We start from the raw sequence: 17,203 nt of genomic DNA, 5'->3' as shown, positions 1-17,203 counted from the left end.
AGCCAAAATCACCAGCTGGAAAATGACGAGTGAGATCTCGCTGAAACATTGCCAAGACAATCTCAATCTTACACGGGAAAAGACTCGAATACAACAAGACCAGCATATATATATATATTATATACATATATACATATACATATACGTATACGTATACGTATACGTATACGTATACGTATGTGTGTGTGTGTATACATATACATATACATATACATATACATATACATATACATATACATATACATATACATATACATATACATATACATATACACACACACACACACACACACACACACACACACACACACACACACACACACACACACACACACACACACACACACACACACACACACACATATATATATATATATATATATATATATATATATATATATATAAAATGGTAATGTCCTCAAATATCAATCAAAAACAAAAGTTATACAGAATTTTTTTTGGCTCAATATTGTTAATAATAACATTTTACCTGTTATTAAAATTTGCTGAGGGGTTGAATTTTTTTTGAGGGAAAAAATAAGACATTAAAAAGTATTGATTTAGCTTTTTCTCCCAAACCTTTTAAATCAGGCATGTAGTCCTTGACAACTAGTAATGCAGCTCCACAAGATCATAATTAATATGTATGAAGCTTGTTATTTATTAAATTATATATTTTATACATGGCCCAAGACAATTCCTGTTCACTCGGTGTGGCTGAGGCAAGTCAAGTGGTTGGACAAGCTTGATTTAAATGTGTAGCTACACCACGCTAAAGAAAATGCTGAGCAGTAGGCAATCTTGCTAGGTAAAGAAGGATCTGCAAGCAAGCACCCAAGCTTGGTGAGCATCGAAGACTCTACAATTCAACCCTGAGCTACAGATAGTCTCTTTTATTAGAAGATGATAAGGAAAGATGATAACTTTTTGTGTCAAAACTTTCATATTACAGACAGAGACCAACAGAAAAGAGAGAAACTCATCAAAGCTGTTGAAAAATTCAAGAAAGAAGTAGCATTGATCCATTCTACACCATCATGTCATTCTAGAGGTGTTTCCGCTAAGAATCACAATGTAAGATGATATGCCATGCAGGCAATGGATAGGAAGTGAATGCCTCTTCCAAGGGACTGTATTGCAGTGTCTGTTGAGTGCATGAAAACCATTTCGTTCAGAGAATGAATGAAACACTAAATTAGGGAAAGCTTAATACTGTAATTGTCTGTATAAAAAAACTTATTTTCCTAAGGTATTGAACACTTTTATTAGACGCTAGTTCAGCAGCAGTAAGAATAATGTATTTTCAAACTCTCTGTGGTTTTAGTTTATTTCATTTGATTTGATTTTGCTCAGATTAAATTACATTATTAAATGTAAATTTAATCTGAGATTAAATTTAACATTGACCACAATCCCTAATTAGTTAATCACATTAATTAATTAATTAGGGATTGTGGTCAATGTTAAATTTCATTTATCTTTTCCAACTCTATTTTATCACCCCTTCAGCAAAATGAGCCATGTGATTTGAGATGATCCTGTGAAGTAAAATTATTATGAATATCAGTAGGATGAGGAACCAATGAAAGTGTTTCTTCCTACTCATATTTTCATAATTCTATCCACCTTCCTCATTAGGTGTGAAATGATAGAATTTGATTTCCCATCTATATTTTTGCAAGACCTGTCCATGGAAAACGGAAGCCTCTTTAATAATGTCAGTTCCAGCCTAAAGATAACTTTCTGCGGATTTTAAATCATATCCTTTTATAAAGTACAATTTACCTATCACCAATTCTTGACCCATAATTGAATGAAGGTGGAATGAGGAGGCCAAGGAGCATTTTAGAAAGCCTGTGCTTACACAAAAGTTTTATATGCTTGATATTTTTCTTCTGCAAGTAGACTGTATCTTTCCTTTTTTTAAAAAAAAATCTGCCGTGATAAAGTAGTGCAGCTAAACTTTTACTCTGCTATGTTGCCATTTTTATTGGAGACATTTGATTTTAAACATGGGAAAACTTCTAAACAGCAATTTCTTCCTGGAGTGTGGAATGATAGAATTTGATTTCCCACCTATGTTTTTTAACAATTGAATCTGCTATATTTGTTCTCCTTTATTGCCATTTCAGGCATATAACTCTAGAGTGCAGATAGAATGTTACATTTTTAAAATGTTCTATCCATTTTTCCTAAATTCTCAGCAGTTATCAAATCATCTGGATTTGGTTCCAAGACCAAGATCATCTCCTTTGAGAAAAGAGGAGCAGAAGCCTTCCCAGCGGTCCAAGAAAATGTATGCAAGTCTCCAGCCCACAATTTTGAAAGCAGAAGATATTCAAGGTTCACTCTTATCTCGTACATACAAAAATTCACTCCAGCCATGTACATTATCTCTTTCCCTGTCTCCTGGGAAATTGCGTCAGAGGCCTAAGAAGACATCTACTAGTGGAGATCTACTGGACACACATGCTGATTGGTTTACGGAAACAAAGCACCCTTTTACCCCAAAGCTCTTAAAAACAGCAAGTAAATCATTTCTTTCAAACTATAGATATTACAACCACCCATGCAGGAAGAAGAGCCTTTCTCTTCATACAAAATCACACAAAAGCTCAAGAAATGTTTACAGGTAAAGGGTTTGTCAGCTTATTATCAACAGGTTTACCAATAGTTGGTGAAGCTGAATTGTTGTGGGATTCAAATTTTCTTTGTGGGTGTGGCTTGGTGGGCATGGTAGGAGAAGAATACTGTAAAATCTCCATTCTCTCCCAATCAGCTGGGACTCAGAAGGCAGAGAATAGATGGGGGTGGAGCAAGTCAGAGGTAGTATTTACCGGTTCTCCAAACTACTCAAAATTTCCATTACCGGTTCTCCAGAACTGGTCAGAACCTGCTGAATACCACCTCTGAAGCTGAACCAATCTTAGCTTCAGACAAGTAAATTTTAAACTGCTGTCATTGTTGCTGATATATTTTGTTTTATTTTTTTCATCTTCCAGGTCTATGGATAATGAGCGGCTAAGAACTTATACGGAAAACCCTCCATGCCATCCACTCAAGGTTTCTTATTGTTCAGTAATGGATTAAATTACCCAGGCAGTAACATTCATAAATATCAACATTAGTATTAAAACGTATTGGGCATTGCTCAGTTTTTTATTTATCCATAATGAAGTTTGAATTCTCTACTCACATGCACTTGGAAACGAAGTCTCATTCGATTCAGGGAGTCTAATTTCTGAGAAGACACGAATTAGATTGTGTTGTGAACAATGCTATTTGATTCTTCTAAGTAAAACTAGTTATGAAAGCAATTTAAAACTGTACTTCTTTGGACAATCTGGTATTTCAGAGTGGATAATGGCAGTGGTGTTTCGTGATGGTAGACATAAAATTACAGAGCTGCTTTGAAAACAATGTTTAGAAACATATAAAAGTCATAACTCAATCCAATGCAGAATTCTCTCTCCTAAAAGAAAATGTAAAAACATAAATCAGGTGTTCACTAATGTAGTCATAAATTATGTGGGAGAAACACACTGTTATTTTCCTTTTCAGAAAAAAGCTGCTTTCCTTTGAAACAGATTTTCCCAAAGACATGCAGAATTAAAACTTCCATAATTTGCAGACAGTATCTGTAATTGTAGTCTAAGAGCAGATGTGCAGAGTTGCTTTAAAGGAACAAGGGAGCACAAGTCTGAAATTAACATTTCCCTTTTTCATTTGCTTTTTGGTCATTACCACACATAAACATCAGAAAAAGAGAACAGTTTGCTAGTAGTTTGGAAAGCGATAATACAAGGACTTCATTGGAGTATTTAGTATCAAATGTGTATTCATGTAACATTTAGCACAATAATTATTCTGTCTCTTCCCACTATATATTAGCATTGGTTGTATCATGTCTTTGCAAAACATCAGCCAAGTACCAAATGGTGGTTAGGGGGTTCTTTTAGCAGAAGCCACAGCAAAAAGAGACAGTTTATACCTACTGCCTCTTTTAAGAAGCCAGAGAGTTTTGTAATATCACTGAAAAAAATGATTAGGATCTTGAGATTTTAAATCTTCATCACCCAAGGTATTTATAGGTATAAAAGACCACACACATCCCGAATTAGAAACAGCTATCAGGGATCTACCCCATTATTGGCATTTTTCATAATTGTTTTTTTTTTAAAGCAAAAGGTATTGATTGTACAATATATACAGTACTTCATTCTGATATTGCAAAATATTTTGTTCCATCAATTTTTCAGTAAGTACAGCTGGTATTGTTATTAGTTGGGTTTGTGGCCTAACTCAATAGCTTAAAACAAAACAGAATATGGTCAGAATCTTTCTCTCTCTGTGTGTGTGTATGTGTGCTTTGTAGTGTTAAGCAATTCAAGGCAGCACACAGAAGAAGTGAGGAACACAATATAACAGTTTAAAAAACCCGAAAACAACAATCCAGGGAACAAAGAATGCAGCATATTAGTGGGTTCTTTTTGACCAGGGGCCTCCTGAAAGAATCATGCTTTTATGATGTTTGTGTTGGACAGCAGAATTTCCATGTGCTCACAAGAAATCTCTATTTGTCTTTAATTTGATATGGCATTCACATCTGAGAGTGTGAAGCCTTTGGACCAATCTGGTAAATAATCAGCTATTTGTGACATACAGTAGGATGTATTCAAAAGAATATTTCCTTCAGTGCAGCAGCCAACATCCAGATAAGCAGGGATTAGTGCTAGGCAAACAATCAAGGAGAAAACAATGCTGTAATTAAGGCACTACCAAGGAACAATCCACACTCTCATCAAAATTGTCCGGACAAGCTATTGGATATAAGAGCCGAGGTGGCGCAGTGGTTAAATGCAGCACTGCAGGCTACTGCTAGATCAGCAGTTCAGCGGTTCAAATCTCACCGGCTCAGGGTTGACTCAGCCTTCCATCCTTCCGAGGTGGGTAAAATGAGGACCCAGATTGTTGGGGGCAATATGCTGACTCTCTGTAAACCGCTTAGAGAGGGCTGAAAGCCCTATGAAGCGGTATATAAGTCTACTGCTATTGCTATAAACAAAAAGTAAAACCCCATATTTACTCTCCCTGATGATGTTACCTAGTTGGGTAATGATACAGTATGTTTGAAAGCAAATAAGATCAGAGAGCACCAAGCATGGGGCAGGGTTTTTTTGTTCATCAGAGGAAGGAGGTGGGTTTTTTGACTCCATATATATGTGACCAAGAACATATGTCCCTTATGGGAATATGAGTTCTGTGACTGGAAGGCAAATTGCTGTATTGTGGGAGCTTGTTTCCCATTGTTAGTTTCCTGTTGGCAGAATTCTTTCATCGCATCTTTCAGCTTCCTGCAAAGATTCAAACATGATGGCATCTTGGGGAATCACTGTTTTTTCACCAGTATTTAAAGGGAGCAAAGGTTTAATAGCTTCGCAGATTCTCCTTCTAACACCAACCATTCATATTTCTAGAGAAACTCCAAAATCACCAGCAGAGGTGCTGTGTGTGTGTGTGTGTGTGTGTGTGTGTGTGTGTGTGTGTGTGTGTGTGTAAATTTGAGGATCAGCAGCAATGAAATTGATTTCAGATCAATGTTGTGTCAGACAGAGGAATAAAAATGGTGGTATGGAAGTGTCCCTAATTACGTATATCCTGTCAAACACAGGGAGTGTAAAAACATGCAGGATCTATGCAGAAATCCAAACTGGATTTGAATCATTGTGGGTGTACAGAAGGAATACATGCAGATACAGATAAAGGATATGCAATGTATATTGTACATTCTATATTTTAAGAGCTGATTTTGTTGTCCTGTGTCTGAAAATGAGCAAGTATTTTCCTTTTATCAATTAAGGCCTTTCCAGAGAGACAGTTTGTGTCTTATGATCTTGCCCTTTCAAACTGGGGATTCCTCCCCCCCCTGCCGAAAAGCAAATAATAGTCAGTGTAGCACACATGCTCAAAATGTAATTACTGTGAAGCTAACTATTGTGAAGCTACCTAGGATTTCGCATTGCCTTGAAGGATTTCGCATTGCCTTGAAGCTTATTGTTATTTCGTACATGTACTTTGCTGAAGCCAGAAGAGCACTGATCCTGACACTGCATCCAGGCAGATGCCTCCTTGGGCTTTGACAAGGGCAGCTGGAGAAGACAAAGCTTTGTATTCTCTCGCACACTTTGTCAACACTGGAGTGAATGAGGAGTGACCTGTCCTCTGCAGCATTCATTAAAACTTTGCAATGCAAAGTGAAGCAACATGGCTGTTTTGCAACAAATGTTTGCCAAAGCAAATATCTATTCAATGATTTGCACAGCCTCAATGTAAAGCAATGGATGAGATAAAGCAATTGCTTATGCCTTTTTCTTTGTGTTTAAAAATTATAGAAACATTCCGGGAACTCAACTACTATTCAAGCACTTCTTCGTGAAAAGTGAGTTCTGCATTTATTTTGAATAAGAACACTGTTCCCTGTGCAGCAAAAGATTAAAATTGTGGCTGTTTCAAGAAACCTAAAATATAGAGACCACTCCTTTGTAAGAACCTAACAAGGGTTCTGAATGACCCAGGCAAAGGCCTATGTAGTCTGGCTTCTCCTATGGACAACCTGATGCTTCTGAGTCTGGAAGCAGGATAAATAATCTATCTGTGCTAATATTGCCATCTCAAAGATGAGAGCAGATGATATGCAAAGACAACATCAGGGATGCAAAAAAAAAAATCAGGAAGGCATTCCATGCAGACTACCCATCTCTCTTTTGCAGCCCTCAGAATAGATTTTGCCATGCTTATTCTGCAGGGTGGTGGTTAGAGAGCAGTGCACCCTTTGCTTACAGAAGGTGCCATTTTCTTTCCTAGTTCTAGTATGGTTGGGAAAGTTATTTTAAATTTATGGAGAACTGTAGTCAAAACGATGAACTTAAAAGTCTTTTTAAACCACATTTGGGATCAGTGCTAGTTCACTATCACACTGTGCCCTAATGCAAGTTGTTAGGTTTTGCCCTAATAGGGACGTGGTGGCTCAGTGACTAAGACGCTGAGCTTGTTGATCAGAAAGGTCGGCAGTTTGAATACCTAGTGCCACGTAACGGAGTGAGCTCCCATTATTTGTCCCAGCTTCTGCCAACCTAGCAGTTCAAAAGCATGTTAAATGCAAGTAGAAAAATAGGAACCACCTTTGGTGGGAAGGTAACAATGTTACATGCGCCTTCGGCATTCCGTCATGCCGGCCACATGACTACAGAGATGTCTTTGGACAGCACTGGCTCTTCGGCTTTGAAACGGAGATGAGCATCGCCCCCTAGAGTGACTAGCACATATGTGCAAGGGAAACCTTTACCTTTACCTAATGGATTTCTGACAATAGTTTGGGTAACCTTTTGGTGGCCAGATGTTGCACTTGGCTCTGGGGAGGACTTAGGACATAATAACACCAGATTGGGTGATCCTTTTTAAACTGACTCGAGAGATAGTTTTACTTATTCCCCTTCATTTTTAACAAAATGTTAAGCTTATTTTAGGGCTTACTGAACAGGTTTTGTATGTTTACATCTCATAATGATGTGGAACTCTTTTTTGTTCATTGTGATTTTAAAAAAACACTGCAGGAGGTATAAGAAAGTCTTTGCCAAAGCCAGAAGAGCATTGATCCTGACACTGCATCTAGGTAGATGCCTCCTTGGGCTTTGACAAGGGCAGATGGAGAAAACAGAGCTGTGTATTCTCCCGCACACTTTGTCAACACTTGGGGTGAATGAAGAGTGACCTCTCCTCAGCAGCATTCAGTCTTCAAGGGCTATAGCTGCAAATCTATAGTTTAGTGATATTTTTACATAATGCAACTATGACCCAAAAAATCCTTCATTTAACACAGTGTGAATGCAGCTATGAATTTATAGCATCCTTGACAATCTCCAGACATGTGAATAGACCTCTTGAGTAGAATGACAGATGAGATGGCTCCATATGTTGATGCTGTGACCCAAACTTCATTATTTTGTATTTGCATCCTGCTGTCTGACACAGGAACATATGTTGCAGGATTTGTGTAATGACATCATGACACAAGTTTTGCTATTTCCCTATCATGGACAGTGGATAGGTGGACTACAACTCCCAGAATTCCTAAACCAGCATGATTGTTGAAATTCTGGAAGCTGAAGTCATCTGGAGGGCTGTAAAGTTGATGAAATTGACATCATGTCCTTATGATTAGACCGACTTTCAGGTAACTCATTTCAACAATATTTGCCATTTTTAATGTAAGTAAGTTGTAGGAAGAAAAAAAATTATTAAAACACGAGAGTTGCTTTTCCACAGATATTCTTTTTTTGTTTCTCTTTTTAAGAAATGAAGAGTTGAAGTACCTGCAGTTGCTTCAAGAAGTTACAAATTATATTTTGCTTAGAAGTTATTACTGGAAGAAGTGAGTCAGATATTTTTTAAAATAATTTATTTCTGTACATAGCATGTAAAACATGTCCTCCTAAGATGAAATATTTTCTTCATGTTGGCCTAACCTCCACCTGTGTTGGGTCAAAATTGGAAAAAACTGGTAAAGATTTCAATAGATACCTTTCTTTAATTAAAATTGCAATATGTAAAATGATCCAATAGTAAATGTAGGACAATCTAAACAAATTCTAACAAAGCACTGTTGTATCTTCGTCCTAACAGCAATAATACAATTCTTACTTCAAACTTTCTGTCAGCAAATTCAAATGCTTGTCTGCTTCTTCAAGATGCTGAATACTTTAATTGCTCCTTTGTAAGATGCCTGTGCTCTAACAAAAGAGCAATAGTGGCAATTTGCAGTTTAAATTCATAGCTCTGCAATGGTTCCCTTGCTCCTTACAATCCAACTAACTTCCTGTATCAGTTCAATTTATCTTATTCAAAGAATAAGAACCCAGTGTTATTACTTAGCTTTCTGGTAATCAGCGCCCCAGTAGGGAAAGCTAATTTTTTCCTCACCCCTCTTTCCTTGAATGATGATGATTCTTTACAAGGCTAACCCAAGATGCCATGAAAGTTGTACACGTAAGGCTAGACAATACCATACATGTTTGACACTTCTTGCATCAATTCCAACACATGTACATGTGATTAAAAATAAGATGGAAAATGCAAACAGTGGAATGTGTTTCAAAGTTTTAAGTTGTTTTATTACATACTTAAAGAACTCATTTGACTGAAGATATCTAAAGTAGCATTGTATTAGTATCAGGGTAGCCAATATTACTGCAGTAACTTTAGTAAATTAAGCATGAGGCAAAGTAAAATCTATTCCATTAAAAATATAGCTATTCAGTTGTTAACAATGGGAACTAAAAGTGAACATGGGTATTGTAATAGATCCCTGAATTTTGTAATGAGAAGATGCGGCTTAGAGACTAAACAATGAGGAAGGAAAAAAAAGTTGGGCTGTGAATGACTGTCACTGCGGGGGGGGGGGGGGTATGTTTAAAATTGTATTTGTATTTGTATGTTTTACTCTTTAAAAAAATTGTATAACCAATAAAGATTATTTAAAAAAATATAGCTATTGATGATAAATTTATTTGTTTAGTACATATCCCCACTTTCTGTATGGAGGTACTTATATCCAGTAGTAGGATTCATTTTTTTTACTATCGGTTCTGTGGGTGTGGCTTTGTGGGTGTGGCATGGCTTTGTGGGCGTGGCAGGGGAAGGATACTGCAAAATCCACATTACCTCCCCACTCCTGGGGGAAGGTTACTATAAAATCCCCATTCCCTCCCCACCCCACTAACCTGCTTTCTAGCTCCGTTCTCCTGTTTAGGTCAACAATAGAAGATCAGCTGGGAGGCAGCAGGGGCTGGGCCAGCCTATTTGCTGGTTCTCATAACTACTCAAAATTTCTGCTACTGGTTCTCCAGAACCTGTGAGAACTGGCTGAATACCGCCTCTGCTTATATCACAGAACATAAGCAAAACCCACAAGAGTAATGTTACTTCTAATTAAATTGTTTTAAAAATGGATGATGAATTCCATGATGTAGGTGACATTGGAAATGAACCTTGCTTGCCAATATAGCTTAAAAGAAATTTTTTTATCTCCCATCATCCTTTGTAGCATATGGTAGGACAGTAGCTTCATTAGGCTAAAGGTTGTTCTGCATTGTGAAAATGCTTTTGATATAGACCCCTTTTGATTCTTCTCCTAACAATGGAGTACATCATATTTTTTAAATCATCGCAATCACATTTACTATTTTCTGGAACTTTTTCAACTGCAACATCAAAGGTTCGGAAAGAATACTGACAATAATTGGAAGAACACAAGGTTGGGGAAGGTTGTTCCAGTTATCACAAAAATGGTTATTCCATGGTGCAAACTAAATAGATCATCAACATTTGGATTCTTGTGCTTAGTTGAGCAAAACAAATAGGGCTGTTTCGGGAAATTTAAATTCCTTCCAATGCTACACATTTTTAATTTTAAGGCCAAATGCTAAAGAAACTAATAGCTCAAACACAACATTGATAATTGTTTGAATGCTGTTTCATGTTATGCATTCATATATAGAATGCTTGAATTAAAATGTGATTGCCTGAAACATGATTGTATATGTACTTTATATAGATGATGTGTTGGTGGATGATGTTCAGCAAATATTAGATATATTGCGTCGAAATACATGGCTTATTCAATGAGGCTTGTCAATAAGGCAAATATGAGTGGGTTGTTAAATCAATGCACATTTATTTTGGTGTAAATCCATTGAATTAAAATTAAATTATCTTCCTTTAGACATATCACTGTAAATTATCTTTGATCTTGTTTTTCATGGGGACAGTTTTATCTTTGGATAACAATAACATGGAGATTCTTAGGTGACTCTGAAGATCCAACAGTTTGTATTTTTTAAGTGCCTTGAAAATAAAATAATGTCTGTGTTATTTTATTGATGTAGTTTGTTTTCTTTTTCTTTCTTTCCTTTTAAGGTCATTAGGTGATATAATTCGGATGCATATTATCAACAGGTGTGACCTTGATGAGGTGAGTAATAATCATAAACACTGCAATGTATTCCAGGAATAGTCTTATGCATGTCTAGAAAATTTTATATTATTTAGGCTACTACATTTTTTAATTAGGAGGAGAAAACCAGGTCCCAACATTAAATGATAGCTACAAAATGAATTATATGGGTAATAAGCTGAAAAGGAAAGGTACAACTGAACAAAACAATGTTTGATTGAATAGTTAGCAATCTGCATTTTGGAATAGCCAAATGAGGATCCTTCCTGCAACAAATATTTGGATTTTTCATTTCTGGCATTTGACGCAACAGATAAGGTCACAGCAAATGTTTAACCCTCTACTTATGAGAGGTGGATCCTTTCATACATTGTTAAATTGTAAAGCCATGGGGAAAATGCTCAACTTCTCCAAGTTTCAAAGTATTTTCTTTAGCATGAAGCCTGTACTGATGGTACAAAGCACGTATTGAATACATGTGAGAAAAGCGGATGTGTTAAATACACATGCAATAATTTTGCCAGAAAGATTTAATTTATGCTATCTGAAATATATACTTTTTAGAAGATGGACTCCTGTGGGCCACTAAAGGTGAACTGTTGTCCTAAGCCTAAAAAAGTGAAATATCTCAGACTTTAATTTCAGAAAATCTTTGGCCCAATGTTTATCAGTTCCAGAGTTTGCTTTCCAACTGTGGTCACAGAGAATTAATGGAATTAAAGAGAAACTTCCTAACAGTGAGGACAATCAGCCAATGGAACAGTTTGCCTTCAGAAGTTGTGGGTGCTTCACCACTGGAGGCTCTTAAAGAAGAGACTGGACAGTCACTTATCTAAATTGTATAGGGTCTCCTGCTTGAGCAGGGAATTGGACAAGAAGAACTCCCAGGTCTCTTCCAGCTCTATTCTGATTGATTGTGACCTTCTAGTCCAACCCACAACTCAACGCCCTACTCTAGACAATTTAGATTTAGATCTATTTGGTCATTTGTCCTACCATGCTTTTTTCTTTCCTGAGAAGGAAAAAGAACCCTACATTTTTATTAGCTTGCTGAAACACTAGCCTTTAAAAAGCAGGTTTTCTCATGTAAGCCTTGAAGACTTAAATCTCCAAAACTGATGGGGCAAAAAATAAATAAATCCAGAAAACTGTATTGGCATTCTTCATCAGCATTCTCTAAAATCAGAGGTTATGTGAGACTTAACCAGATTCTCTATAAAGACAATGATGTGATAATCTAGGTAATTGCAGAATAATTGGATGGTAAAGTAGCTTTCTTTGGGATCACTGTGATAGAATGGGCAATTTCAGCAACTGTAATGTTCAGACAATAGTGTAAATAGCATTCAGTAGGCTATACAAAATCTATTAAAGAACAATTGGAGCAGAATTTGGGTTGATTTCTGTAGATTACGGTACTTCACAAAAATTATTCATTAAAGGCAATTGATTTGTAATGTGCCTCAACCAGGCGCTCTAGAATTCATCTTTTTTAAGGTGACATCCCACAACTATAGAGAGCTTTTAGATCTAGAGAGCTTTTAATATTGTTGTATAAAGAAATGGATAACTGTGATAGTAGCCCTCTAAATTTGTTACAGTAAGCATCTAGCTTGTTATGGAATAAAAAGCCGAGGTGGCGCAGTGGTTAAATGCAGCACTGCAGGCTACTTCAGCTGATTGCAGTTCTGCAGTTCGGCTGTTCAAATCTCACCGGCTCAGGGTTGACTCAGCCTTCCATCCTTCCGAGGTGGGTAAAATGAGGACCCGGATTGTTGTTGGGGGCAATATGCTGACTCTGTAAACCGCTTAGAGAGGGCTGAAAGCCCTATGAAGCGGTATATAAGAGTCTAACTGCAAAAAAGTATGGATCTGAAAATTAATCTATCAAAACTAAGACAGTTGTGATTGACAGGAATGAATATTAGCAAATTATACATAAATTATGAAAATTGTAGCAAGGTAAATAAATTTATATATTGGTAGAATATTACTGAAGATGGGGAAATAATTTATGGAGAAACTATTAAGATGTACAAATGCTTTCATAAAGATAGGGTACTGATTTGTAGGGTAGCATGAATGTTTCTTGCAAAAGTTATGTATAGTAGTAAGGCAGGACAAGAAGCAATGGGTGGAAACTAATCAAGGAGAGAACCAACCTAGAACTAAAGAGAAATTTCTTAACAATGAGATCAATTACCACTGGAACAGCTTACCTTCACAAGTTACAGGTGTTTCAACACTGGAGGTTTTGAAAGAAGAGCTTGGACAGCCATTTGTCCAGAATGGTGTATTGTCTCCTTCTTGTGCAAGGGGTAGGACTAGAAGAGCTTCCAATTCTATTATTCTAAATATCTTCTGCCCTTAGGGAAGTGAAGGTTGGTACATCAGGAGAAATGTAAAAGTGCTAATACTGGTTTCCTCCTGCAATTTCCAAAATGTGTAAGATATATTCTGCAGCGTTCAACAAGCACCCCAATAGGTAAATTGATAGTCCCTAACATCCAGTTTTCTTTGAAATTCTGTTAGTTGATGATAAAGTTCTGAAATAGAAAGTTCGAGAAAGTTTTTTTACTACAAGGGTTCACTACTTTTATGGAGGTGAGGGCCAAATTTGGTCTTGAACAGCATGCTGAGAGCTACATTCCAAGAAGCGGACAGGACATAAATAAAAAAAGTTGCTTTAATTGAAAGCTGATAATAAAATCAGCTTTCTGTGTCTAATAAGTTAACTAATTTCCTCTTGGTTCACATTAAAAATTAAAACTCTGTTGGCAGCTTGAATGGAGCACCAGATCTCAAAACGTCTAGGCTGTACAGTCAAAGCTTTCCAGCTTGTATGTGGTTCCAATTGGACATTTCTGCTCTGAATTACAGAGGTCCTATAAGTTCATGTACTTGACATTCAGATTTATTCATGTTATTGGGGTATAAAAGCAACAGAAGTAAACAAACTGCAGCTTCATTAGAAAGAAGAGAAGGAGAGAGAAAAGTTAGATTGCACATCTCTGATTCATTATGAGCTACCACATTGCATGAGTTATAATGACATATTTGGATACTGGGAGCTCTTTAGGTTGAAATTATGCCTGTGCAGGAGATATTTCTAGAAATTAGTCTGAGCTAAACACTTGGATATAACTATAGTAATAATAAACAATCCTAAGAGTCCAATTTTAAAAAATCTCTTTCTTTTCTTCCCTGTTTCCCTTTCCCCACTTTTTAAAGGTAAAAATACAAAGAATTTTTCAAGCCCTGGTGGAAGATTTGAACATTGACACTCAGCTGCCTGATTCATCTAGTTACACTGCCTTGAAACATGGGAATAGTGGCTTTAATATAAATTACATATAGGCCCTATCTATAGCCTTCTAAAGTACCGTATTCAAACAAGAGTAAAGATTTCATAATAAACATAGGAAAAAATACTACGCTGACAGCAATTTAGATAAACCTTAATGAATCTGCTAATACAAATTGGATTTCTAAATTCCTCTAGGCACAAGTATTTTTGTAGACTGTATTAATGAGGTTCTCAATTCTTATGAACACTGATCCTTCTATAGGCAAGTTTGGCACTGTTCTTTTAGAGACATAATTGTACTTAAATAGCTCACACTAAGATACTTAAAAACCTACTTCCCTTGAATAGAGAATTAGCACATGTTGACTATAAATATCTAGACAACAATTTGGAGACTTAGACTTTTCTGTGTTTCTTCGCTGCCATCTATTGCTCCTCCACATTTTTGCAGTTCTGGAATTGCAACTCATGCAACTTATCTCGACAGAACGAGATAAAGCTTATTTGCTATTTAATGGTCTGTCCAGATTTTTGAAACCTAGCAATCTTAGCTCTACCAGAACAACCAACTCAGATTTTAGATTGTGAGATCAAGCAATAAATTTATAATTCGGATCATCTTTATCTGGCAGCATTCGTACATTGATCTTTATTATTTCGTTGTTGTAATTATCTGGATGAAAAGATTAGATTAGATTAGATTTATTTGTATGCCGCCCTACTCCCAGAAAACTCAGGGCGGCTAACAATAAGAAGGGAAGGGGGTACAAAAATACAAACAACAATTAAAAAATTCAGCAACAGTCATAACATCGGATGGGGCTGGATAATTCAACAGCCCCCGGCCTGCCGGAACAGCCAGGTCTTAGTTGCTTTGCGGAAGGCCGGAAGGGTAGTAAGGGTCCGGATCTCAATGGGGAGATCGTTCCATAGGGCCGGAGCAGCCACAGAGAAGGCCCACCCCCGGGACTCGCCAGCCGACATTGGCCGGCAGATGGAATCCGGAGGAGGCCTAGTCTGTGGGATCTAATAGGTTTTTGGGAGGTGACTGGCAGGAGGCGGTAAGCTTTTATTTTAAATAGCATTAAGACTTTTAAAGTAGCTTTTCATCATGTGATATATACAATTTATATAAACAATTTACACGGTTTTCATTAATGTATCACTGCATTGTTATAGAAAGATGATATAAACAAAGGGTCACCAATATGGGTCTACCAAAACCCAATTGCTGATTTCTTGAATCATCAATATATTGTGATATAATCAACTAACAAGACTTGATTATCTTGAGGGATTTTGATCATTAAAAAATTATGGGTTTATTTTTTGTCTTTGGAGATTGTCAGTCATCCAGGTCATGTTTCAAAAAGCACCTTTGGGACAATTTTTTGTGTGCCCATCCAACAGCCTTTAGGGTGACTCCTAATGTCAGTTATTTGAAATGGTTACCTGTGCCTTATATTTTACAGTAGAAAGATGGGCATAGAGAGATTAAATACATATTAAAGTCTATTTACATGTCATCTTAATAGTGAAATTGTGTAAACGTTTATTTAGAAATCCTGCTGAGTTAAACATGCTGTACCTCTAGGAAGCTGGAAAACCTTCCAGAACACATTTAGATATGTATATAGGAAAAAAGTATTGTTCAAGTAGATATTCCTCTTACGGTGACCACGCTAGTCTGCAACCTCCCTTATGTTAACTCAGTTCCAAAGAGTCAGTGTCAGTTTTTATCAGAATGAAAACAACTGGGGAAAATGAAATTCATATCAGAAAACCCAAAGTGATTGATTTCAAAATTCTTTAACATTTGCATCCATTGCAGGGATCTCATTTTCTGATGAAAAATGCCAAAAAAGTAATGCAGATTGCAGTTATGTGATGGTGGGAACATTGCAACTGGTCATAAATGCAAGTTGGTTGTGCCTAAAATATGATCACATGACTGTGATGCATATGTATGTGTGTAGCAGTTGTAACTTTGAGGATGGGTTGCAAATAGCTTTTTTAAAATCCATTGTAACTTCAAAGAGTTGTTAAGTGAAGACTATAGGTAATATTGTAATGTCAGACCTATGATAAATGTTCTTTATGCATATGCGTGAAAACACATCGAGAAATGTTTCTTCTCCTTCACAAGAAATAATAAATAAGATACTAACATGCACAGAAATGGACAGACTGACTCTAGAGCTCAAGGACAAGAGTGAGACCGAATACCAGGAAATCTGGGACAAATGATAATGATTGTTAGAAACAAGGGGAAAAGGTTGGCATAAAAAAACACAGATAAGTTAAGAATTGGAAATATGGTATGGATATTATATGAACTGGATATGTATATGTATTGATAGTAACTATATAACGAAAGGGATTAATGGGTAGGTAATTTGACCGATTACACATATCTATGTAATGGATATAAACTGTTATTGTTGTAAGATCTAAGAACTCTATAGAAATGACTATGCCAGAAATGTCACACTATGTCCAACATTTTTAATGTTTACCTAATAAAAACCTTTAAAAAAAGAGAAATGTTTCTCCTTTGCTTTACATTTTAAAGGTTAAGATTTCTCTCTCTCTCCTGCATTTCCCTTAAGAGCCAAGACTTGATCAGACAGAATATGTACTCTTTACCGATAGGTCAAACTCTCTGTTGTATTTAACTGTGATTTTATTTATATACAAATACCCACAACAAATTTAAAATCAATATAATGACAGCATGATTTAAAATGAATGCACCATATAAATTCCCTGTTGCTTTCTAGGGGATTACTTAATTTATATTAGTTACCTAGTCCTGTTCTAAGCAAATTTAGAAAAACCATCCATCTAAATTATCTGAAAAGTCTGTAGAGGTGTTCAAGGTTTAA

The 17,203-nt window shown here is 36.4% G+C and overlaps 1 protein-coding gene across 5 annotated transcripts in view; it reads left to right on the top strand.

Annotated features, from left to right (window-relative positions):
• LOC106538409 (spermatogenesis-associated protein 7) overlaps nt 1-16,856 on the top strand; it is a 51,147-nt gene extending 34,291 nt beyond the window's left edge. For 4 of the 5 annotated variants that reach the window (XM_087717791.1, XM_087717787.1, XM_087717790.1 and 1 more), the window contains 7 exons: nt 953-1,074; nt 2,205-2,632; nt 3,003-3,063; nt 6,393-6,439; nt 8,354-8,431; nt 10,975-11,029; nt 14,243-16,856. In XM_087717791.1, coding sequence (XP_087573917.1) covers nt 953-1,074; nt 2,205-2,632; nt 3,003-3,063; nt 6,393-6,439; nt 8,354-8,431; nt 10,975-11,029; nt 14,243-14,368 — 917 coding nt within the window. In that variant the 3' untranslated portion in view covers nt 14,369-16,856. The remainder of the gene's footprint in view (nt 1-952; nt 1,075-2,204; nt 2,633-3,002; nt 3,064-6,392; nt 6,440-8,353; nt 8,432-10,974; nt 11,030-14,242) is intronic. The other variant, XM_087717789.1, reaches the window with a different exon arrangement.
• The last annotated feature ends 347 nt before the right edge of the window (nt 16,857-17,203 follow it).

This window comes from Thamnophis sirtalis, unplaced genomic scaffold (assembly GCF_051295495.1).
Source record: "Thamnophis sirtalis isolate CommonGarterSnake01/CBP01778 unplaced genomic scaffold, rThaSir2_p1.2 scaffold_6, whole genome shotgun sequence".
Taxonomy (NCBI): domain Eukaryota; kingdom Metazoa; phylum Chordata; class Lepidosauria; order Squamata; family Natricidae; genus Thamnophis; species Thamnophis sirtalis.
This window is presented reverse-complemented; position numbering and strand designations above follow the sequence as displayed.